The sequence below is a fragment of the Monodelphis domestica genome, chromosome 4 (genome assembly GCF_027887165.1).
Source record: "Monodelphis domestica isolate mMonDom1 chromosome 4, mMonDom1.pri, whole genome shotgun sequence".
Taxonomy (NCBI): Eukaryota; Metazoa; Chordata; class Mammalia; order Didelphimorphia; family Didelphidae; genus Monodelphis; species Monodelphis domestica.
Window position 1 is genome coordinate 340,728,805 of NC_077230.1, and position 25,281 is coordinate 340,754,085.

Sequence of the window (25,281 nt, forward strand, 5' to 3'; positions counted from 1 at the left end):
AACCATTTTGGAAAGCAATGTGATATTAAGCAAACAAAGTGACCAAAATGTTCATACTTTTTGAATTATTTATTCCATTACTAGACAACCCCCAAGGAAGCCATCAAATACGAAGAAAGTCCCCATATACATCAAAATATGAATAGTAGTGCTTTTTGTGGTAGCAAAGAATTGGAAACAAAATAGATGCACATCAACTGGGCAATGGCTAAATAAATTGTGGCACATGAATGTTCATTCATTGATTCAAGAAACATTTATTAGTGCCTATTATGTATGTTCCAGGCACTGGGCTAAGCCCTGCGGATACAAAAAGAGAATAAAAAGTCTCTACTCTCAAGTTCTCAAGGAGCTTACAATCTAAAGGGGAGGAGACAATATGCAAACAAATATATACAAAGCAAGCTACATACAGGATGAAAGGGAAATAATTAAAATGAAAGCAAGCACTGGAATTAAGAAGGCTGTAGAAGGTGAAATTTGAGTAAGGAATTAAAGGAAGCCAAGGATGTCAGGAGTTGGAGTGGAAGAGGGAGAGCATTCCAAGCACAGAGGACAGTCAGAGAGAAGGCCAGTGGCGGAGAAACATCTTATTTGTGGAATGGCTAAGAGGCCAGTGTCATGGGCTCCAAGAGTACGTGGTAGAGAGTAAGGTGTAAGACTGGAAAGACAGGAGGAGGCTAGGTATGAAGGGATTTGAATGTAATGGAATATTACTGTGCTGTAAGAAATGATGTGTGTGATGAATACAGAGAGGCATGGAAAGATCCCCAAGAAATAACACAGAGAAATGGAAGCAGAACTAAGAAAATAGTATAAATGGTGCAATGGAAACCTGGATTGCAGCCCTAGGGGTACCATTTTCCCATTATGTGACCCAGGGCAAGTATCTTTCCTCTATCTGGGACTTAAGTTTCCTTTTCTAGAAAATGGGCATTATCACATTTCCCATCTCATTTACCAAAGAAAACACCCTGGGCAAAATTAAAAATGCCATCCAGGTGGACTAGGATGAGTGGGCAACTGGGAGTTACTGGGTGGGAAATAAAGCAAGCTCTCTCCTATCCCTTAGGTGCAACCCTCCCCCTCCCCTCTCCCCTGTGCCCCCTTCCCTAACTCCAAACACTTACTGGCAGGAGGCACGCACGTCTGTGAAGATCCGGAGGAGGAATTCACATGTCTGGCCTGGCTCAAAGGTGGTGGGGATGATGATGTATCGGCCTTCTTTCTGTTGTGTCCGCAGGAAGACACTGCGTGAGTTGATATAGATGGAGCCCGCTACCTTCTCCTGGAGAGTATGCATGCGGTACTTTCGGTTCGACTCTACCTGTAGAGACAGCTCTGTCTGAAAATCTCTCCCACTCCCGTATCCTCCCATTCTTTAGATTTAGAATCCCACATCATCAACTCCTGTGCCCATCTTCCTCCCTGAGGTGGCCCCGTGGGAAAGAATCTGGATTCTCATCCTTTGGAGGCTCTACAATCCTAAAACCTTATTACTGGTAAGGGTCGAAGAACAATATCAAAAATAACAAAAAAAAAAGGTGCAGAACATCTGAGCTGGAAGCAGCCGTAGAACACAGAATGGGGGATGGATATTACAACCAGGGGTTTGCTAGCAAATGTTTCTAATAACCAGCTCTCTGGGGAGGAGGAGAGGTGAGAAAGAAAGTGCATGAATGATGCACTTTTAAGTTTAATTTGTAATTAACATTTTCTCCATCACGTTCTTAAGTCTAGATAATCAACAAAACAAATAATCAACCCCTGATTCATAGTTTGCTCATTTCTGAGGTATAACTGCTCCCCCTGAAAATCTCACAATTGGAGAGGGTCAGTATGAGCTGGCCCCAGCACACCGCTGCTCATAACAGCAAGTGGGAAGAGCTGTCCAAATCCAGAACCCAGAATGCTAGAGACAGAACACAGAACATCAGATCTGGAGGGGTCTTTAACCCCACCAAGGATCCAAGCTGGAAGAACCCTTACTAGAATTCCTTCATTTGACAGAAGAGGAAGAGGAGGCCAGGAGGAGGAAGAGGACACAATGCTAACAGTATGCCTCGTGACTCTCAGTTCACTGATCTTGTTGCTGATACATCACCTCCATCTAGGTCATGACTCAAGCTCTTGGATGGATGATACAGATCAGAAGAGATGGGTACAAGAGAGGTGAACTCAAGGAAACCCAACGGGGTTTGGAAATTAATTGGGTGGAAGGAGTGAGAGAAGAGAAATATTTGAAGGTGAGAAAAAATGTAACAAACAAAGAGTTGTTTAGCGAAGTGCTTTTCCCACAACAACCCTATAAGGGAGGCAGGTAGGGCAATGGTTGCCATATTATAGATGAAGAGCCTGAACTTGATGGCAGCTAAATGACTAAGCCAGGGCTTAGCCTGAGGCCCATATTTTTTAAAAAAATGTTTTGGTAACTGTATTTTTTAGGTAGAAAGGGAGCTTTCTTTGCCTTCCCAGCTCTTAGCAGTGTCTGGTATTGTAAATGCTATACAAATGCTCATTATTAGGGGCAGCTAAGTGGCTCAAAGGATTAAGAAGAGCCAGGTCTGGAGAAGGGAGGTCCAGGGTTCAAATCTGACCTCAGACAGTTCCTAGCTGTGTGACTCTGGACCAGTCACTTATTCTCAATTGCCTAGCCATTATTATCTTCTGTCTTTGAGTTGATACTTTAGTATTGATTCTAAGACAGAAGGCAAAGGATTTTTAAAAGATAAATCAATTTTTAAAAATTTATTTTATATGTTGGAATTTCTTACATACCTACAAGGTACCAGGCGCTGTGCTAAGTGCTATGTAAATAATAGCTATTATCATTATTAGAATTTATTAAGCACCTACAATTCCAGGTACTGTGCTAAAATGCTTACAAACTAGGAGTTAGGTGCTATTAAGTCCCCATTTTACAGATGAGGAAACTGAGGCAGACAACAGCTAAGTAATTTGTCCAGAGTCACACATTTAAATAAGTTTCTAAAGCCATATTTGGACTCAAGCCTTCCTGATGCCAAGCACAGTGCTCTATTTACTGTACCTCCAGCCTATTTAGTTTATTCACTTAAAAACACATTTCTGAGAAGGGATCCAAGGGCTTCACCAGCCTGACCACCAAAGGAGGCCATGACATAAGAATGAGTAAGAGCCCTAGTGGTCATGCTATCAGATAACTGAGGCTCTGAAAGGCTTCTGGTGCCATGAATATAAAGAGGAAAAGGGGCATCTAGGTAGTGCAATGGATAGATGATCAGACCTGGAGTTGGAAGGATGTGGGTTCAAATCTGGCCTCAGACACTTCCTAGCTGGGTGACCCTGAGCAAGTCCCTTAACCTCCACTGCTTAGACCTTACAGCTCTTCTGCCTTGGAACCAATACCTGATATTGATTCTGAGATGGAAGGTAAGGGTTTTTAAAGAAGAGAAAGAAGCCCATACTTGGCTATGCCCCTCTGGGAAACATGGGAGCAGCATGGAATTGTGGTTGGGGGAGGTGGGGTTGTTCTTCCCCTTCCTCTGACATTGAGTTTGGGTCCAGGAGCACTGTGATGCCACAGGGCTCAGAAATGTGCAGCTAGCTCATTCCCTTGGAGACGGCCAAGAAACCATCATGGCGGTCACCGTCAAAGCAAAGGTCTCCCATGTCACAGAAATAAGCTAGCTGCCAGCTGGCCTGACAACCCTCTATGCCAAGGAGAAATAAGGACGCCTTCTTACGACGGGCTCATAGGACGCAGCAGAGGAAGGGACTAGAGCTCACTTAGTTCAGCTTCTGTATTTTTCAAGGGAGGAAAAGGAGGCTATAGGAGAGGTAATTTTGCCCAAGATCACAATGGCGGTGAGTCGGTAGCCCAGACTGAAGCTGGATCCCTTGATCTGAATCCGGCGCTCTGACTGCGATACCCAGCTCAGCACAAGCTCAGAAAAAAGGCAGGCTGTGGACCCCAAAGCCAGGAGTGGGCAGGCGCCCCACTCTGTGCGATGTCAGCACAGCTCGAGAACCTGAACTTGACATGGCCACACCCTTCTCACCTTCCCTGAGAATCCTCCGTCTTACAAGTGAAAGGGGAGCCTCCCCCTGGGGTACAGGGAGCCGAGGGGGGGGGCGATGCTTACCTTGAAGATGTCAAAGCCAATGGCCAGGTTCTCGGCTTTGCCCTGCCTTCGAGTGGTCCGCTTTGTTTTCTGCTGCAGGCAGATAAGCACTTCATCCCCCGGCTTCTTCACGTTGAATACATACTAGGGACAGAGGGAAGAGGAGGTCAAGGGCTTGAGGTTCATGGAGAAAGGAACAGAGTACGTAAGAGCTGGAATGCGCCACCGAGATCTACTACTTCAGCTCCATCTCCCTGAACAGATGGCTCGTCCAAAGCAGCACTCAAACTCGGGACTTTGAACACCAAATCTAAGGCTCCCTCCACTATATTAGTCTCAAAATCATGTTATCTAGGGACCCCAAGATGGTAGGTCTAGAGACATAATAATAAGCAGAAGGACAAGGTAATGATAATAATAGCAAATAATTTCTGGGTTCTCTGCATTTCATCACACTTCCTTCCTACATTTCAGAGAGGTAAGGCAGCTTGCCCACTGGTCACAGAAGAATTCTGTGGCAAAGCTGGAACTTGAACCCAGATTTCCTAAGTCTTTGAGTGCTTTATTGATGGATTTTTTTTTTAAACCCTTACCTTCCATCTTGGAATCAATACTGTGTATTGGTTCCAAGGCAGAAGAGTAGTAAGGGCTGGGCAATGGGGGTCAAGTGACTTGCCCAGGGTCACACAGCTAGGAAATGTCAGAGGCCAGATTTGAACCTAAGACCTCCTGTCTCTCGGCCTGACTCTCAATCCACTGAGCTACCCAGCTGCTCCCATTATTTTTTCTAGGTAAACTTATTTTATTCTTGAAATATTTCTAGATAATTTTATCAAAAAGGAAACAAAAAACAGTAGATTTTTGAATTCCTTTATCTGATTTATTGATTTATTAATTGTACTAAACTGCAGGGAAGTTAGGTGGCTCAGTGGATTGAGAGCCAGACCTGGAAACAAGAGGTTCTGGGTTCAAATCTGGCCTTAAGACACTGTGAACTTTAGATTACTCCACCCTATTTAGTCTAACAAAATCAGGAATGTCAACCCCAATACTTAAGGATTAAATATTTAGGAGGATGTTCTATGACAGACATGAGCTAGCAAGTGACAAATCAGAAACAACTGACAGACCCCTGGGCTGTCCTAAGTCAAGCCTAAGAGATCATTGGTACATGTGAAACGCAGGAAAGTGATGTAAAACTGTCTATATATTTCACGTCACTTCCTATCTCCGGGATCTTTGATGGTGGAGAGGTGGCTGGTTGGCATCTTGCCATAGCGGCTGCTATTGTCCGGGTTTAGCGGTGAGTTTTCCTTGATACTATACTGGAGGAAGCTGAGTAGCCTAGTTCAGGTGAGGCATCTTCACTGAGCTCTCCCGGAGTTTAGGCTGATTTTTCTCTCCTTTACCTTCCAAACACTATCCTCTTAGAGAAAGCCTCTAATCTTCAAGGACCTCGTTGGCAGAGGACTTTGAACTCCCCTTGCACAGGCCAGGTGGGAGAAATCCTATACCTTTTCCTCTTCTTCTTGATTTCTTCCTGAGAAATCCTATACTTTTCCCTCTCTCTTCTCTTTGATTTCTTCCCTATATATTGATTAAATCACAATATATTTCCAAATTGACTTGGGTATTTTATTTGGGATATCCCCTGGTGACTAAAAATAAAATTTAGATTAGGTCACAACCCTAAATTATTCTTACAACACTTCCTAGCAGTGTGATCCTGGGCAAGTTACTTAATCTCCATTGCCTGGTCCTTCCTTCCCATTCTTCTGCCTTGGAACCAATAAGCAATATTAAAAAGAAAAATAGTACCATGGTGCCTCTTTACCCTCTCCCACCCTCTCCCTCTCAAGGGTATTGGGGACATAGCTTGTCTACATACTGTGCCCCCAAAATCTTAGTTTAGCATTGCACTAAGACTTTTGGGACATCCAAGACTTTGGGGCAAGAAGAAGGCCATGGAGGCAGAGTGTGGGGGGATCCTCATTCTTATCTTACCTGGGGGTTCTGGAAGAAAGTTTCCTTGTGGTTGGTACAGCCCCCAGTGCGGTTCTTCAGGGGACTCTCATGGAATTTCCACTCCCCTCGGATCTTTGCCTCTTCCCAGGTCTTGTGGATGCTCAGGTAGGACGTGTTGATGACAAGACACTTGATGAGGTCGGTGAAATTCCGGCAGAGGTCTTGAAATGTCATCCTGGGTGAGGAGATTACAGTAAGAAATGTGCCAGCCAGAGTGCCAGAGAGGGAAAGGGGGAAAGCCCAGTCCTATAGCACTAAAGCCAGAGATTTGGCAGGATAAAGAAGGAGGAATACTGGCCAAGATCACAACGGTGGTGAGATGCATAGCCCAGACTGAACCTGGATCCCTTGACCTGAATCCAGTGCTCTGACTGCGATACCCAGCTCAGCACAAGCTCAGAAAAAAAGGCAGGCTGTGGGCACCAAAGCCAGGAGTGGGCAGGCGTCCCACTCTGTGGGATGTCAGCATAGCTCGAGAACCTGAACTTGACCCTGGGGAGGTGGGATTGTTCTTCCCCTTCCTTCATCCATACAGATCCCAGTTCTGGTCATTCCGAGACTATCAGAGTAGAACTCAGGGAAAATCCTGATTCCATTCCTGGTCTCCGTTTCTTGACTGATTATCCTTACAAAATAAGGATAATCATTGTCCTTGCCCTGTATTCTGTTACGGAAAAAACAAACCGAGGCTTTGCCCAGGTTCTCTCTTGTGCCTTCCGGAAACATACTTCCTCCTCGCCATCTCTCAGGAGCTCTAAGGCTTCCTTCCAACTCAGCTGAAGAGTCGTCCCATACATGGGGCCACTCGGGGTCTCTTCAGCTGCTGGGGCTTCCCTCACCCCCTCCCACCACCCAACGACCTTGTATTTAATGCATTTTCTTTCTAGGTGTTTGTGCCTATTCTAGCTTCCTAGAATGTAAGCTTTTTTGACCTAGCACAGGGCTTGCCTGCCACAGAGCATAGACGTATTATCTCTTGACCCGACTGGATAGGGAACAGATCCCTCGGAAATAAGTTCCAAAACCTATTATAGATGGATGAACCTGCAGGCATAAATAAGTGAGTTATCTGCTGACCCCCACTTGGTGTGCTCTCTCCTTCTGCTCCTGCCCTTCAGCTGGATGTTATATGCCCTACTCCCTCCAAAAAAAGTCTTTAAAAAGCCAAAGTGGGGGGCAACTAGGTGGCTCAGGGGATGGAGAGCCAAGCCTAGAGACTGGAGGTCCTGGGTTCAAATTTGGACTTAGACACTTCCTAGCTGTATGACACTGGGCAAGTCACTTAACCCCCATTGCCTAACCCTTAACACTCTTCTACCTTGGAACTAATACACAGTATAGATTCCAAGATGGAAGGTAAAGATTTTTTAAAAGTGCTCTGGGCAGAAGAATCATTATCATCTTGAAGGCAGCCTCACATTTTTTGAGCACTTGAAATACATTTTCTGAATGTCATTGTGGAGAAACCCAGCCCTGGAGAAGGGATAACTTGGAGGTCCCACAATAAGTTTGTGGAAGAGCCAAGACTACAAGCCAGGTCTCTCATGACCCCCAACTCCATAATCTTTCCAGTACCCTGGGTCATCTTGACTTCCCAGAATTCACTTGACTTTAGAGGACTCTCTCCATGATCTTAGGTCTCAACAGGAAAGTTTCTCCCAGCTGTCTGTCTCCCTGTAGATAAGACTCACCAAAATGCCTCATCATCCTCCACAGTCACCCCCAACTTCTCCTTTTCCTTCTTGCTTACTGTCTGCCACTCCTCTGAACTGTGGTCTATAGAATCAATGGGGATGGGGGGAATGGACTTTCCATGGCTCATTTAGCCTCAATGAATCTCTTCTTGGGGCTCAAGTTCCACCCTAGAAGGCTCTCCCAGAGTGCCCAGCCACATCTCCCTGTATATAAGACTCACCAGAATTCGCCATCATCCTTCACAGTCACCCCCAACTTCTCCCTCTCGCTCTTGCTGACTTTCTGCCATTCTTCTGAACTATGAAATATGGAGGCAATGGGGGTAAGGGTGGAGAGAATTGGTTAGAGAAAAAGACACTTGATTTCACATCCCTTACATTAGCTGATTGGATATTGTTGGGTTTTTCCCTTCCTCGCATTTGAGTCTTATCCCTTTACTAGACTCTCAGCTCTGTGGAGGTAGAGGTGCTGCCCTTCTTCAATATGTGGTATCTGTTCTGTCTCTAAGCATAGGCTCTGCATACTGCAGCTACTTACTGAATGAATGAATGAGTGAAATGGGACAAAAGTTGATGAGTTCTTCATTTTAAGGGGTTTTTTAAAACTTATACTTTATTTATAGATTTTATTGATAGAAAGAACTCCCAAGGATGTAATTCCTCTACCAATGTAAGCCCGTTCCTACTTTTCTTCTGATGGTCAAGTCAACAAGTATCTGTTAAAGTCAGTGAGCATTTATGAAGCCCTTACTTAAGTGTGCCAGACACTGTGCCATGGGCAGAAGCTACAAAGAAGTTAAAAAACAATCCCTGCTCTCAAAGAACTCTATGAAGGAAATAGACTGTAAATAACCATATATAAGGAAGATATATATGTAGGATAAAGTGGAGATACTATGAGAAGGAAAGTATTCGAATTAAGGGGGATCCAGAAAGGCTTCCTATAGAAGGTGGGATCTTTGTAGGCACTTAAAGACGGGGAAGATAAGAAAGGAGATCATTCTGGGCATGCAGTATAGTCAGTGAAATGCCTGGAGTTGAGAGATGGAACACTGAATAAAGGAACAATAAAGGAGGCTAAGTCACTGGAGAGTATGTGGAAGAGAATGAAGCAGTAGAGGGTTGGAAAGATAAGAGGAAGTCAGGTTATGCAGGGATTTAAAAGCCAAATAAATAAAGGATATTTTTATTTGATCTTAGGAGTAATCAGGAGCCACTGGAGTTCACTGAGGGAGCAAGGGGGGCTCAGAATGGTGACATATTCAGATATGTGATTTTTGGAAAGTCATTTTGACAGCTTAGTACTGGATAAGCTGGAATGAGGAGAGAGGAGACAAAGACACCCATCAGCAGGCTATTGCAAGACAGTTCAGGTATAAAGTGATATGGGCCTCTGTCAGTTGAGGGTGGAGAGACAGAGATAGATACAGAAAGAGAAAGAGAGAGATGATCACACAAAGAGAGAGGGAGACAGATAGACAGAGAGAGAGAGGAGAGAGAGAGGAGAGGGACAGAAAGAAAGAGAACCTGAGACAGAGACAAAGAGACACAGAGAGAGAGAGAGAGAAGAGAGAAAGGAGTTGAGGATGACACCTAGGTTTTGAGCCTGGATGAGTGGGGAGACAGGCATACCTTTGACAATATTAAGGAATACAGAAAGACGGGGGGATTTAGGGGGAAGACTGAGTTTTGTTTTGGACATGTTATGATTAAGCATAGGGCACTAAGAAATACTTACCTAAGATTAGTCAGTGAATATGTGTCTAAGGAAGGATCCAGGTATTCTTGACTTTGAGTTGCTTTACCTGCTATGATATACAGTTATGGGTGTGCTGGAGCCAACTTGAACCAGCTTGAGAGAGCCGATTGTTAAATTTTCAGTGTAAGCATTTATACTTCAGAAACTGGCCAATACTACAAATCAGGGCTAGATTTATTGTTAGTTTTTAAAAATTATTGCCTAGATTTTAAAAAGTAATGGAAAAAATGTTTTTAATGCAGATTAAACTTTAAAGTATATTGTGTCTAAATCCTTCCCCCAAGAACTAGTTGTTAAATATTTACCAGCACTCCTTTGTACATAACAGGAAGAGAAAACATCAATATTCCAGGCAAGGTGCCAGGGCAACAATATACACAGTAGTAGGAGAAATATATGGTATAAATCAGTCTTGCATAATAGCCACCTGTCTCCTGAGGTATGAGTAATCATTAGTTCCATCTAAGTCAAGGAAAACACTAGCCTAATTATTTTCTCTATCTGTGTGATCAGTGTTAGAAAGCAAGTAGACTAATAATCTAATAGAATTTCAAATTCATTGCATCTCAGGATCAAAGAACCCCAGAGTCTTAAACTTAGAATTTCTTATAGATTTGGTTTCTACAAATTTGACTTGACTATTTTTCTTTGATGCTAGCGAGGGTTCTGTTTATATTTGGGGTTTTTTACTGGAAAAGATTGACTATAAAAAAACCCAAAAGGCATTAATAAAAAAAATTTTTTAATTCTACGATCTTAGAGTCTTAAAATGATAGAATATTCTGATCTTAGGTTATTCTGCAATTCTAGAATATTACCATATAGTCCTAGAACTCTTTGAATTTGATAGAATCTTGGATTTATAGGACCTAAAACTCATGGATCATCAAACCATAGAACTTTAGAATCACATATAATCATAGAATCTCAATGTTAAAAGAAATCTTAGAGGTCATGTGATCCAAACTTTATCTTTAGCATTAATTTACCTGAACCATGTGGTAAGCTGATATGGGCTGGAAGATGCAAGTACATATTTGCAAGGCTGAATTAAAAGTGAGGACATCTAGGGCATGAAACTGTAAGCACTCTGAAGGCAAGGCTCAGTCTTTGATTTCTTTCCTATCTCTCATACAGATATAAATATATGAGTTTATATGTGTGTATGAATTATTGAAGCACAACCAAGTCTTCTCACTTCCCACTAGGGAATTGGCTCACATAATTTTGCTCATTTGGAATGCTTTCCTCTGTCCTTTCTTACCTAAATTCGATCATTCAAGCAGGCACCTACTATGAGCCAGCTTTCACATGTTTCATGGTCTAACACTCTTATGTTTCAAAGTCATTTCTAGTTCTAATACTCTTATGTTCCAAGATCCTTTTACCTCTGTGTTCTGAAGTCCTTTCCAGCTCTGAAGTTCCATGTTTTATTCGTTATAAATTTCTAGATTTCCCTTTCAGTTCTAACATTCTAAGTTCTGAGGTCCCTCCCGCTGAGGTCTATAGGTCCCTGAGTGGACATAATGCGAATTTATTCATTTACTTATTTAACCAAAAAGGACACTTTTATTTAGAGGAAGAAGGCTGCTTAGGTTCAAGTCCAAGCACCAGCCATGTGAAATTTCTCTCTGAGCTTCATCATATGGATAGTGAGAAAAGTCAATCTTTAAGAGCCTGTTTACTACTATGAGTCATTCATTCATTCATTCAATCAGCAAATATTTCCTGAATATCTAATGAACACAGCACTGTCTTCAAAGAAGAGACAGGACAACTGGCATCCACCTGAACAGTCTCACTCCAAAGCCCAAGATCAAACTGGCATCACTGAGGGTTTTACACAAAGAACTAATTTCCAAAATGAGATCAAAGGAGAAGCGATATTTACACATAAATGTCTAGATGACTTCTCGAATCATTATCTCATTAAAAGTTTTTTCCCTCCATAGCTATACTAAAACATAACCATTTGCACTTTATCAAAAGACAATCATCTTAAAATAGCCTAAAACCTAGTTGAGGGGGCCCAGGGGAGGGCAGAGGTCAAGATGAAGGATTTTGAGATCAGTCAATGTCACAACTCATTCTAAGGTCAAGGCTTATTCTAGGGTCAGAAGCAAGGAGTTAGAGGGGCAGCTGGGTGGCTCAGTAGATTGAGAGCCAGGCCTGCGTTCAAATCTGGCCTCAAACACTTCCTAGCTATGTGACTCCAGTCAAGTCCCTTAAGCTCTATTGCCTAGCCCTTACTGCTCTTCTGCCTTGGAATTAATATACACTATTGATTCTAAGGAAGAAGGAAAGGGGCAAAAATAAATAAATAAATAAATCAAGGAGCTACATCTGGTCTGTTCTCTAATTTTGCCTAATTAGTACCAATTTCTAAACTGACCCCAATCTGGGCTACACATAGCATAGAAGTATTTGGACAAATTCCTCCAAATTATTTTTCCTGGGGAAAAACCAACAGCTCCTTCGCAGTGCCCGACCCAACTACAGAGCAACAAAATCTCTTTCCTTTCCCTCCTCCCTCTGTTCTTCCATTTCTAGGTCCAACCATCGCCTTTGCAAACACCATCCCAATGTCAAGGACTCACGTGTCACTCCAGGGACCATTCCACTCCTTCTCCCCCCAGGGATTCCTCAGTCGGATCATGTCTAGTTTCTCTGACTTAAAGAAGGCCAGCAGGCCATGGCCCAGACGAATCTTTCTCACATCTGTGATGGCGTACGCGTGACCCCTCACCAGTCCACAATCCAGCCGGGTCTCCATGTCAGAGTCTGTCATCGCCTAAGTGACATGAGAAACATCATGGGGGAAGAGGAAATCATCACTCTCTCCACTCTGCCACAAGAAAGGAGGGGAAAAGCACTGAATTTGGAGTCAAGTCCCTTGAATTAAATCTAGATTCTGCAACTTGCTATGAGTGTGACCTTGGGCAAGTCATATTCTCTCTCTGAACCTCAGTTTACTTTATCTTTAAAATATGGAGGTTAGACTAGGCGCTCCTTACTTGCTTCTAGCACAAAATCCTATAATATTCCTCACATCTGTCCTGAGTCAATGATAATAATGGTTGATACTTGGATAGCTCTTTAAGGCATTCAAAATGCTTTGCATGTATTATCTTACATGATTTTTATGAGTGTTATGAAACAGGTAGTACAGATATTATTCTCATTTTACAGATGAGGACACTGAGGGTCAGCAAGGGCAAGAGATTTGCTTTTTTATCCCCCAAGAACACACAAATGGTAAATGGCAGAGCTGAGACTTAAACAAAGGACCTCTCACATCAAATTCAGTTCTCTTTAGCAGCCTCTCAAGATCCTACAAACATACAAAAAACATGAATGGCTCAGAAATTCAAATAACAGAATGTGGACCATGCCCTCCCTGGGTCTCAGATCAAATTCCCAACATTCATATTAATTCCCTGTGAAAAAAATGTGGGAAGTTGTCCCTAGTGGACACTATGACTCGGGCCTCCAGGGGGTTGGTGGGAGGTCCAGAGCTCAGTTTAAGCTGGGGTATGGCCTGGACTATGAGTCCTCTCACCTTAATAGATGCACTGATGAGGCCCCCACGAGAGTGGACCTTCAGCACTCTCTCAAAGAGCTGGTTCCGCAAGTTTTCATCATTGGCATAATCCTCGATGGTCAGGTCAATGGGCTCTGAGATGCCTCCTGTGAAATCCACCAGGGCATCTGCGGTGTTGCCTCCATTTAAAGCTTCATAACATCCTAACAGCCTAATGGGAAAGCAGGAAGTAAGGAGAGAAAGGGTTACGGTCATTCCTTCCAAGGCATATAAAAAGGCTGACCCCAAGTTTTGCCATGACTTCCATCTTCTCATCTGTGAAATGGGGATTATTATCCTGAAGGAAGGAAGGAAGGAAGGAAGTCCAGTATGAGGAGGAGACCAGGCCAACCATCAAAGGACTGAAAGCACTAGGGACATTTATCTTGGAAAAGTCTCTGAGCCAGGTGTGGCAGTGTACATCTTTAATTCCAGGTCTCAGAAAGGTTGATCATTTGAGAATGGGAGTTCTGAGCTATAGTAAGGCTAAAGCTGATCAAAGGTCTGAACTAAGTCTGCTAACAATCGGGGGTGTCCCTGGGAGATTTAGACTGGTTAAGTGACTTGCCCAGAGTCACATAGCTAGTATGCTTCTGAAGCACAACTTTTTGACTCCAAGTAAAATTTATAATCTGACCCAACTGTTTGCCTCATCTTCCACAGTCCTCCTTCAACACTGGTAGGAATCAGTCCTCCCCAATGAGCAGATCTCACAAGGCAGAAAAAAGTTATCAGCATAACTTCCAGAATATTTTGGGCAACCATCAGCAAAGGCCCAGTGCAAGGGTATATGAGAAGGCTCTGACAGTTGGTGCTCTAAGGTCCTTCTTGCTCTTGAAATGTTGTGATCCTATCAATATTTATTAAGGACCTACTTTTTGCAAGGCACTGTATGTAGTAGGCCAAAAGGATACCAAGATTATTTTACACACAGTGATTTAGAATGAATCTTAAAGGTTAATGAAACAAAACCCAATCTCCATTCTCTGGTTTCCTTATAGACACATTCAGATTGTTGGAAATGCGATAAAATTAAAAGGCTACATGTCAAAAGAGGAGATTTCAGCCTGATAACTAGGCAACTAAAATGACACTAAAATAGTCCTTTTATCTTTCTAATTTTAACTTTCTTACTTTTATCTGTTCCCTAGTTAGTTGAGACCAAAATCCCTGCCACAACAATCCTTTGCCCACTTTCTCCCTCCTCCAGCTGCCCTAGCACAGGCTAACGTACTTGGCATAAGCTTTCTCAATCAGAGCACACCAGAACTCATTCTTCACATTGGAATGGCAGTAGATGAGCTGATCATAGATCGTTGGCAGTCGGTCATCAATGACTACATCAACCCATTCTCCAAAGCGCCAAAAATGGAAATGGAAAATGCCCGTGTAGCTTTCAGGATCTTCAGGGTCCCATTCCTGCTCCTTCCAGTCCGGGATAACCTGGGGACAGACAAACAATCATCCTAGGAATGCTAGTGATGGTGTTGTTCTTAAATTGCTTCTGTTGTCTCTGACTCTTTGTGATCTCATTTGGGGTTTTCTTGGCAAAGATACTGGAGAGTGGGTCTACCATTTCCTTTTCTAGTTCATTTGACAGATGAGGAAACTGAAGCAGAGTTAAGTGATATGCCCAGGATCACACAGATAAAAGGTATCTGATGCTGGATTTGAACTCAAGAAGGTGAATCTTCCTGAAATCAGATTTATCACCCTATCCACTGTGCCACCTAGCTGCCTCATCTTAATAATAATTATTATAAAATAAAGATATCTATAGAACATGAAGGTTTACAGAAAATGTTTTTAGTGTAATTGAAGGAGAAATAAAGATTATTACCTTTATTTGATAGATGAGGAAACAGAAAACTCATTGAGGGGAAATGACTTGTCTGGGGTCATGAAGTATGCTAGTGAGTGAGAAAGCTAGTGTACAAGCCCAGGTCCTTAAGTCCATGAATAGCCATTATAAGGAGGGTGGTTTTAGATTTCTATTAGCAACAAAAAATTAGAGCATCGGGTTGTTGCCAGGTAGCACAACAGAAAGAATGCCAAGACTGGAGTCAGCTAGACCTGAGCTCAAATCTGGCCTCAAATACTTCCTAGCTATGTGATCTTGGGCAAGTCACTTAACCCCCACTGCCCAGCCTTTGCCCTTTTGTCTTAGAGTTGTTTCTGAGCTAGAAAGTGAATTAAAAAACAAACAAATAATTAGAGCTTCCAAATAGAATGAACTCTTTGAGCAGGCAGTGAATCCGCCATCATTTGAAGTCCAATCCAATTGAATAAGTATTTCTTAAGTGACCACCATGTACCAGATATTGTACTAAATGCTGTGAATACAAAAACAAAAACAAAACAAAATAGTCCCTGCCCCAAAGGAGCTGACATTCTATTGGCAGAAGCCTTCAAGTGGATTCTGGATGACCTCTTTCTAGAGATGATACAGAGGACAATACTAATATTAGAGAATTGGACCAGATGATTCACCTGTGGGATCCTTCCAACTAAGAGATTCTATGACTGGAACAGGTCCTACACATCAGACACATCAAACTTGGCCCCCCAAATTCCCCATGTCAAAAACCAGACCAAAACATAATTGGAAAAGATTTAACAAAACAAATAGAAATGCAGCAAAATCTAAGTGATGTTAATTTGTAGTTTTCTAAATCAATATGCAGCCCAGAGAGATGTGCTTCTATTTGAGTTTGGCACCACTGGTGCAAAGGACATCTGCTTCCTTTCCTCAAACCTGGTGCTGGACTTTCAGGAAGGAGCCAGCATGACTGGAAGGGGAGCACTAGGAATCTGAGGTGTGGTTTTGCCAAAAGGAAAGAAACCCATCTGAGAAACCCCATACAGCTCTCGTCTACCAGTCTGTGTACACGGTTACCCCTGAGACAGTGGGGAAAACAGCAAGATTTGAAGCCAAAAAGAGTTTAATTTGAAGTCTGGTTTTACAACTTACTAACTAGGTAACCTTGGATAAATCACCTAACTTCTCTGGGCCCCAGAGTCCTCAACTCTAAAACACTAACTTGCGGGTCAGCTGGGTAGCTCAGTGGATTGAGAGCCAGACTTAGAGACAGGAGGTCCTGGGTTCAAATCTAGCTTCAGACACTTCCCAGTTGTATGACCCTGGGCAAGTCACTTGACCTCCATTGCCTAGCCCTTACCACTCTTCTGCCTTGGAGCCAATACACAGTATTGACTCCAAGATGGAAGGTAAGGGTTTAAAAAATAAAATAAAATAAAATAAAATAAAATACTAACTTGGTCTAAAAATGACCTTTAAATCTATATCCCATAACCCTCTGGCCCTTGAGTCATGCCCCCATGATAAAGAAGAGAATTTCTCTAATAGTGACTGTGGTAACATCACATTAGGGGTCATAAAGAATTGGAAACAAAGTCAATGACTATAAATTCGGAAGTGGCTAAGCAAACTGTAGCATATGAATGTAACAAAAGTATTACTATGCAGTAAGAAACAATGAACGTGATGGAAACAGAGAAGCATGGAAAGATTTCTATAATCTGACCAGATACAGAGCCGCTGAGAAAATAATATACACAACAAGCATCTAAGTGGCTTCTTAGTGCCCAGGGCACTAGACTTAGAATTGGGAAGACGTGAGTTCAAATTTGGCCTCAGATTCTAGATGTGTAACTTTGGGTAAGTCAATTTATCTTTTTCCCCCCTTAGTTTCATTTCTAAGACAGAAGGTAAGGGTTTTTAAGAGAGAAGAAAATGTGAAATTACAAAGACTAAGCCTGGTCAAAAAAGGATACAAGAAGATTCATTAGCCTCACTCCTTTGCTGAGATGGGGTCCACAAGTGTTGACTTGAATTTTTATTTTCAGACTTTTTCAATGTATTGATCAGTTATACTGATTTTTTTCTCTTTAAAAGTATTCTTTGTGTCCATTATCCACTGTTTTACGTAGAAATGTTAGCTATGAAAATAAAACATGAAAAAGCAATTGAAAAAAATAAATAAAAATATTATTTGTTCTATGGGAGGGTGAAAGATACTGGGAAAAATGTTGGGGATGTCAACAAACCAAAGAAATGAAACTTAAGACTGGAATTAAAGGAGAGAGATCTGGGACTGAGAACTGGATGAACTCTATTGAAGAACTATATGAGATGATATGAATGAAGGAAATTCCTTTCAGCTCCTCAGACCTGTTTTCTGTGGAGTTCACGATTTAGTAGGAAAAATGACACATGGAACTATGATCCAAGTTTGAATAAAATCAGCACATGAGAAGAAAAGAGATCTAGGAGATCATTTGAGAAAGAAAACTCATTTTTAGCTGGGGGAATCAGGATAGTGGAGAGAGATGTCTCTAAGCATTTTGCAGATGAAGACATCAAAGCCCTGGGAAAGCAAATGACTTACTCAAAGTCACAGAGGTATTTATTTAAGCAACAGAATTGGCAGAAAAAACTAGACCCTTTGACTAGAGACCTAAGACTTGCCCGAGGCCACATTACTAGGCAAGAACAGAGCATGATTTAGACCCAGGATCTGACTCCAAATTCAGGGTTCTTCCCCACTGACAAGCTGCCTCTGGGTTGCTGTCATTCTCTAGTTCTGGGACCTCCTTCAGGACCTGGCGGGGGTCATTAGTGGCTAACAAGGCACTGTGTAAAGCCTGGTAAGTACCAGAGAAGCCGATTAATGAGTCACCAGGGCCTCGTGATGAGGGGGGAACAGGGAGCTGAGGGAGCTGTGCCAGTCCTAATCCTCAATCGGGCTCATGATTCTTGGTGAGCAAGCACAGAGCAGCTCCTAAGGGAAAAGGGCTGGGGGGGAAGCAGGAGGGAGGGGGCTCCTGCCTGTGCTCTCCTCATCAACTTAATGTTTTAATGGATGCAGTGGGGAGAGCAGGAAGACCTGAGTTCAAATGTGGCCACACATTTCCTAGGAAGTCACTTTACCTCTGTTTAACTCAGTTTCCTCAATTGCAAAATAACGATAATAACAGTACCTGCCCCCTCCAACCCCCCAGTTGTTGGGAAGATCAAAGGAGATAATATTTGTAAAGCTCTTAGCATAGTGCTTGGCACATGGTAGGCACTATATAAATTTGTTGTGGTTCAATCATTTTTCAGTTGTGTCTGACTCTTGGTGACCCTATTTGGGGTTTTCTTGTCAAAGATACTAAAATGGTTTGTTATTTCCTTCTCCTGATGATTTTATAGATTAGGAAACTCAGGGTGAAGTGACTTGTCCAGGGTCACACAATTAGTAAGTGTCTAAGGCTAGATTTGAACTCAGGAAGGTGAGTCTTCCTAACACCAAGTTGAGCATTCCATCCCCTATGCCACCTAGCTGCTCCAGGCTCTAGGTAAATACTAGCTATTTATTATTTTTAGGCTTCTCAGGGCTACATGGAGGTATCTTCAGGTTACTTTAGGCCTCATGTACTCTCCCTTTAATCAATATGGGACTAGGAGCAAGGACTTAGAAGGATGGGACTGAGGTCAAGATGCAGTGGTACAGGAGAAGGGCATTGACTTTGTTGTCAGAAGATCTGTATTCAAATCCTGCCTCTTGATTTCTACTCCCTGTGTGACCCTGGGGATCTCCCTTAACCTCTTTGCACCTCAGTTTCCTCATCTGTAAAACAAAAGAATTCAATTAAATAGCCTTGAAGGACCCTTTGAAGCCCTAGATTTATGATCTCAATTAGTTAATATCCAGAACATTTAAACATGAGTCTCCTAAACACGTTGACTATGCTATCCATCAAGTTGTCTTTTATATGGGTATGAGTATATTTATTCATGTAACATCTATTTGGCACCACTCACACGACAAACATTTATTTAGCACCAACTGTGCACAAAGTCTTATGCAATCTGTTGGGAGCAATCTGAAGTTTAGATAAGACACTTCCCAACTTTGTGGAGTTCATGGTTTAGTGGGAAAATGACACAAACATAGAACTACGACACAAGCTTGAATCAAATCAGGACACGAGAAGAGCCAGTTTTGAGATCATTCAAGAAAGAGAACTCATTTTTAGCTGGGGGAATCAGGGAAGGCTTCGTGGATGAAGTGGCAGAGGATCTGAGCTCTGGAGATATTTTGACAGGTGGAGATATGGATGAAATGCATTTTAGGCCTGTGTAAATCAATCAATCAATCAATTATTAATGGCCTATTATATGCCAGGCACTAGGATACATTTATATAAATATAAAGAATGAAACAATCACTACTCTCAAGGAGTGGAGGGAAGGAGAAGAGTAGGAAGCCTAGGATCAATCCAGTTTGGAATAAAGATTGCATGAATGGCCCCTAACATCATGGGCTTTGAGAAGGGAGCATTTTATTTATCTTACACAAAATCAGGCTTATATGTCACTTCCTAGACATCTCTCTACCATGCTACCAGGTGCATTGCTCCAACCTCTTTTCTGTATTATATTAGAATGCAAGCTTCTCATGGGCAATAAACTGTTTTGCTTGTTTGTGTTTATATCCACAAAAATCCAAGAGTCAATAAAATGTTCTTCCTTCCTTCCCTCCTTTCTTCTTTCCTTTATTCCTTCCTTCCTTCCTTTCTCTTTCTTTCCATGTATCTATTTTATCTGTCTGTCTGTCTACCATTTATTTAAACTATCCACCCATCCATCCATCATCTGGCTAAACTAACTATCCATCTATCATCCATCTCTGTCTCTCTGTCTCTGTTGCTAGGGTTGGCAAGTAGCCAGCCTGAAAATGTGGTGAGTGGGAGGATCAGTTAAGCTGTCCTTTACTTCTGAGAATCCAAGTCGAGCTAGGGTTCTAAGATTCTAGGAATTTTTGATCCCTCAACTGAGTAAAATAAAGAAAGCACTGGACTTCTCATCAGTGGCTTTGGGTTTCAGTTATGGTTCTCTCACTTAGTAGTTGTATGACCTTGGGCAAGTCATTTCCCTCTCCCTGAATCTCAGTTTCCTCATCTCTAACATACAGGTGATTTTAATTATGCAACCTGCCTTCCTAGGGCACTGTGGAGAAATCTTTTTAAAAAATGTTTTTAATGTGTCATTAATAACACTTTTCATTATATTAATGTGAGTCTAAGAGTCAATGATCCTAAAATGTTAAGATCTGAAGAGACTGAGTCTAAGATTCTCAGGTTCTTCAGATATTCTATGTCCTTCAGGGGCATGTTTGGGGGACCTGGCTTTTTCCATCAAGCACCCTGGTGAAATGGCCCTGCCCTGGAAATCCTGGGTGCTGTTTAATTCTGGGCAAGCAGAGAGAGAGTGAGAAGGGACCCAGAAGTACAACCAAGGCTGATGCAATCAATAGGAAGAAGCTTTGGGGATTTATGTTTACTCCGGCCTCAGAACCAGACATGGCTGGATTCCAAAGCCTTCCCAAGCAAACAGCAAGAGAGTTTTCAATTTGGAGTGCCTGTCTTTGCCCTGTGGTTTCCACATCAGAGGGAACAGGTGGGGCCAGATCTCTTAGAGGAGGCAGTATGATATACATCACAGTAACTGAATTCAAACTCCACCTCTGGTGCTTACTTCCTGTTGGATACTGGGCAAATCACTTAAAACTACCTGGGAATCAGTTTCTATCTCTGAAAAATAACAGTCTGAACTACCTAGCTTTCCTGAATTCCCTTACACATCTAGAGCTGATAATGCCATGGGAGAGGGGTTATTGGCTTTCCACAGGAGGGCGAGGATCTAACAGGAATGTTTATTAACTAACTTACCATGAGACCTTGTACCAGTCACTTCCCTTAACTGGGTCTCAGTTCCATCTGCTATAAAATTAGAGGGATGGACTAGATGATGCCTAAGATCCCTCCTATATTTGCCATTTTAAGAACTCAAAGTCACTTCTTCAACGGATCATTTAGAGCTAGAAGCAGTATTGGAACCAGTTCCAGAGAACCAATTGTTAAAATTTCAATATGAGCATTTGCACCTTGGGAAACTGGCAAATGCCACAAATTAGGGCTTGATTTATTGATTTGCTACTTGTCAAAACTTAAGAAAGTAATGGAGAAAATGTTGATGACACAGATTCAATTTTAAAGTGTGTTGTAAGTAAATCTCCTCAAAGAGCCGATTGTTAAATATTTATCAGCATACTCCTGGCCTGGCAAGAAGGGACCTTAAAACTCATATATTTTTCATCTGGAAAATTGGGCAAGGTTTACTCTGCTTAGCCCACAGGAATGTTACAAGAAAAGCAAAGTATAAACCTTAATGTGCCCTATAAATGTGAATTGCTATGATTCAGTGGAAAGAGAATTTAATGTGGAGTCACAGCATCTGGGCAAAAATTTATTATATAATAATGTGCAATAGAGTGCCAGGTCTAGAGCTGGGAGGACCTGGCCTCATACACTTTCTAGCTATGTGACTCTAGGCAAGTCATTTAACCCGAAGTGCCTAGCCCTTAGAATTGATATTAAGACAGAAGATAGGGGCAGCTAAGGTGACTCAGTGGTAGAGAGCCTGGTCTGGAGATGGAAGGTCCTGGGTTCACATCTAGCCTCATACACTTCCCAGCTGTGTGACCCTGGGCAAGTCATTTAACTTCAATTGCCTATCCCTTACCACTCTTCTGCCTTGGAACCAATACTTAGTATTGATTCTAAAATGAAAAGTAATGTTGTTGTTGTTTTAAGATAGAAGGTAAAGTGGGGAGGGAGGTGTACAATGTCCATAAATAAATATCTTAGGTAACACAGTGGATAGCATTAGGTGTGGAATAAAAAAGATATGAGTTTAAATCTTGCCTCAGACACTGACTAGATATAAATCTCAGTTTCTCTGTCTATAAAATGGGAACAACAATAATATCAACCTTACTTGGTTGTTTTGTGAAAATTAAATGAGATAATATGGAAAGCTCTTTTTCAAATATTAGAGTAGTCTAAAGTAGCACAAAAAAGTGATATAATGCTCTTTGCAAATCTGAAAGTGGTATATTATTGTTAGCAGTATATATTGGACAGGCCTTGTCCTGAATGTCCAGAAGCACAGAATGTATCTGATTCCAACCCACACATGAACTGAAAGACTCTCTAAAGCCTTATGCAGTGTCATCCAGCCTCAAATAACAAAGAGCTTCCCAGCTCTCAAATTTGGATAATTCTAATTGTTAGGAAGAAGAGCTGAAAGCAATCATCAATTGGAATGGATGGAGCTAGATTGCCTGGGAAATAGTACAGTTTTCTAGAATGTCAAGTTCTTTTTCATCACCAAAGCCCAGGTTCTCAACACCAATATTCTCTTCCTCTCGGTGATATGATAAGGATGAGAATCATGGAACCCCATGCTCACAAAGATCTCAGCATCCCTGGTATTCTTCAAAACTTACCTAAAATGCCATCTACACTGAGTCTTCCTTGACCCCTCCTGCAATTACCTTGTATTTATTCTCTCTATCTCATATTTTGATATGTACGTATCTCCCTTACTAAAATGTAAGCTCCTAGAGGTCAAGGACTCTTGTATTTTCATCTTTGTATCCCCAGTACAGTGCCTGGAGCATAAATGCTGATTGATCAATTGATCGCAACCAAAGAGGGGAGCAACAAAATGGCCCCGGGGAAATAAGTGTCCAGTAAAGAATGCACACTTTGGTGTATGAGAGCACATGGACTTTTATTGGATAATAATACAGAAAACAAGTTTGCAGGGCCTCCAAATTGAAAGAGAGAGACAAGATGGACAGGAGTAATTATTAAATACAGTGATATCCCATCACCAACATCTACACCAGGCTAATCTTAGAGGAGGTTCCAAAGCCATGGGGGTTTTGCCTAAAGTAGTCTAGGCAGGCACCATCGGGCACATGAGGTTCACAATGGAAGTAATAATTCATACTTTTGGGGATGATTTCTATTTTAAGTATACATGAATTATCCCATTGGATCGTTGTGACAGCCCTTGGAGGAAGGTAATACATTAAACAGATGACAAAAGTGAGGCTCAAGGACTAAATGACTTGCCCATATTGAGAGAAGTAATTAATGGAAAGCTTCCTTGGGTAATGTACTCAAGGGTCCTGGAGATGGGGGTTCTGGTCCCAGCTTTGCCACCAATCCAGTGTAGGAGCTTGAGAAAATCACTTTCTGATTAGGGATCTCATCAATTTTTCCTGATTTGTAATAGATGGGAAACAATCACTGCCCTCTCCTACCTCACAGGTTTGGAACGAGAATCAATGATAGGCAAAGATAGAGAATGCAGTGATTCTAAGCACTTGCTATGTGGCAGACACTGTGATAATCAGACATCTGGAAATAATAGCAGTCTTAACAATGGCATGGCTAATAATGGACATTACCAGATCAAAACAAACCACAGCATGGAGAAGATCTTGGAAGACATAACTGGATTTGTGTTTGGTATGAGTTTTATTGTTTTTGTTTTTACTTTTTTAAATATCTCTAGGAAATAAAATGCATCCCCTCTTAAGAAAGGGAGATTTCTATAGTTAGCCTTGAGAACCAGGTAACAACTAATAACAGCTTACTTCTCATGATGACTCAGAAAAGGAAGAAACATGAAAATAAATGTATCCTAGGCAGATGTATATACACATTTTAGTAAATTCATCGTTGAATGGCATGGTACTAGATTGGGAGTCAGGACCCCTGGGTTCTAAGTCCTAGCTCTCCCACATACCTGTTGTGTGACTTAAGAGAAAATAATTCTTTCTCTCTCTGAAGCTCAGTTTCCTATACTGTAAAATGAAGAGGTTGAACTAGAGGATGTGTCATCCCTTCCACATCTAACATTCTGTACTACTAAACCATAAACTCTGTAGGGTCAGTGAACACGTTGATTTTTCATCTGTCTGCCCAGAGCTGACCCCAAGATTGGATATGTAGCAGGTACTAAATATTTGGTTGTATTAACCTGTTACCAACCCTTGGCAATAGCCAGCTAGGGTCAAACAATCAAATAATGGAATCATAAGATAGTCTAGGAACTATAAAGTCATAGAGCTCATACTCACACCCTCATTTTTCAGAAGTGGAAATTAAAATCAGGAGAGGGGAAATGACTTGCCTGAAGTCACATAGTAAGCTGGTGGAAGAGTTAATGCTATAATTTTGATATTCTGACCTCCAGTCAAGGACACTTTCACAGTAAGCCACACTTCCTGCCCCATATATATTATTGCAGTTGTGTGACACCCATCCTGCTAACCAGATAACATCTGTCTCCTCCCAATCCCAGGACAGAAGCTGAATACCTATGGGAATGTAATAGAATATTACAATGCAGTAAGAAATGATGAATCTGAGGAATTTGGAGAAATATGGGAAAATGTGTTGCAATTATGGCAGAGTAAAAGAATCAAAAGCAAGAAAACAATATATGTAATAAAAAGATAGATCACTGAAAGAAAGGTGAATTTTGAGTAACCAAAAAACCAATGTTAAATCCCAGAGAAGAGGTAACTAACTCCATCTCTCCCATGCCAGCAAAGAGGAAGGAGGACTACTGGACAAAACATATATATATACCCTATCAGCTACAGTAATTGTGGCAGATTTTTTCAAAATTGTTGTTCTGATGAAATGGAGGATCCAATCTGGGGAATGTGGGGGAACAAGTAGGAAATGATTGTGATGTAAAAAAAAGGTAGGAAAAACAAACAAAAAAACCGATTGTGACTTTTTTAGAAGCCAAATGGATATGGGCAGAGAACACTCCAGAGCAGTCCAAAGCAGCCATCCTCAATGATTAGGACCCTGGAAAAGGCCACCTATTCAAACAAATGTTGCTTACGCAGAAAGTCCAAATAGTTCACAGTGTCCTCTGCTGGAATTCAGTGGACACTAACATTGAGCCACAGTGTCTAGTGTCTCCATTCCTGCTCCCTGAACAACAGGGACCTTCAATCCTTGACATTCCCATCTGAGAGCTTCCCTGAAGATGGAAATCTTTCACCAACCGCCTTGTCTTCTCTTTCATCTGCTGGAAATCTTGAGCAAGCCTTTTTATGTGAACCAAGAATCCACTTAGAATCGTCAAATCTTGCATCTGGGAAGCAGACTTCAAAGGTCATTTAGACTAGCCCCCTGCCTCTTAGAAGAACACTTATACTATCTGTACATTTTTTTCTG

At 41.8% G+C, this 25,281-nt stretch overlaps 1 protein-coding gene across 1 annotated transcript in view; it reads right to left on the reverse strand.

The window, feature by feature from the left end:
- The window catches only part of CAPN5 (calpain 5), a 163,474-nt gene that overhangs the window by 12,856 nt on the left and 125,337 nt on the right, over positions 1 to 25,281 (reverse strand). The window contains exons 4-10 of the mRNA XM_001377925.4: positions 14,396 to 14,604; positions 13,141 to 13,333; positions 12,179 to 12,372; positions 8,044 to 8,121; positions 6,108 to 6,303; positions 4,125 to 4,247; positions 1,131 to 1,327 (exon numbers count right to left, since the gene is read on the reverse strand). Of these exons, the coding sequence (XP_001377962.2) occupies positions 1,131 to 1,327; positions 4,125 to 4,247; positions 6,108 to 6,303; positions 8,044 to 8,121; positions 12,179 to 12,372; positions 13,141 to 13,333; positions 14,396 to 14,604 (1,190 nt within the window). The remainder of the gene's footprint in view (positions 1 to 1,130; positions 1,328 to 4,124; positions 4,248 to 6,107; positions 6,304 to 8,043; positions 8,122 to 12,178; positions 12,373 to 13,140; positions 13,334 to 14,395; positions 14,605 to 25,281) is intronic.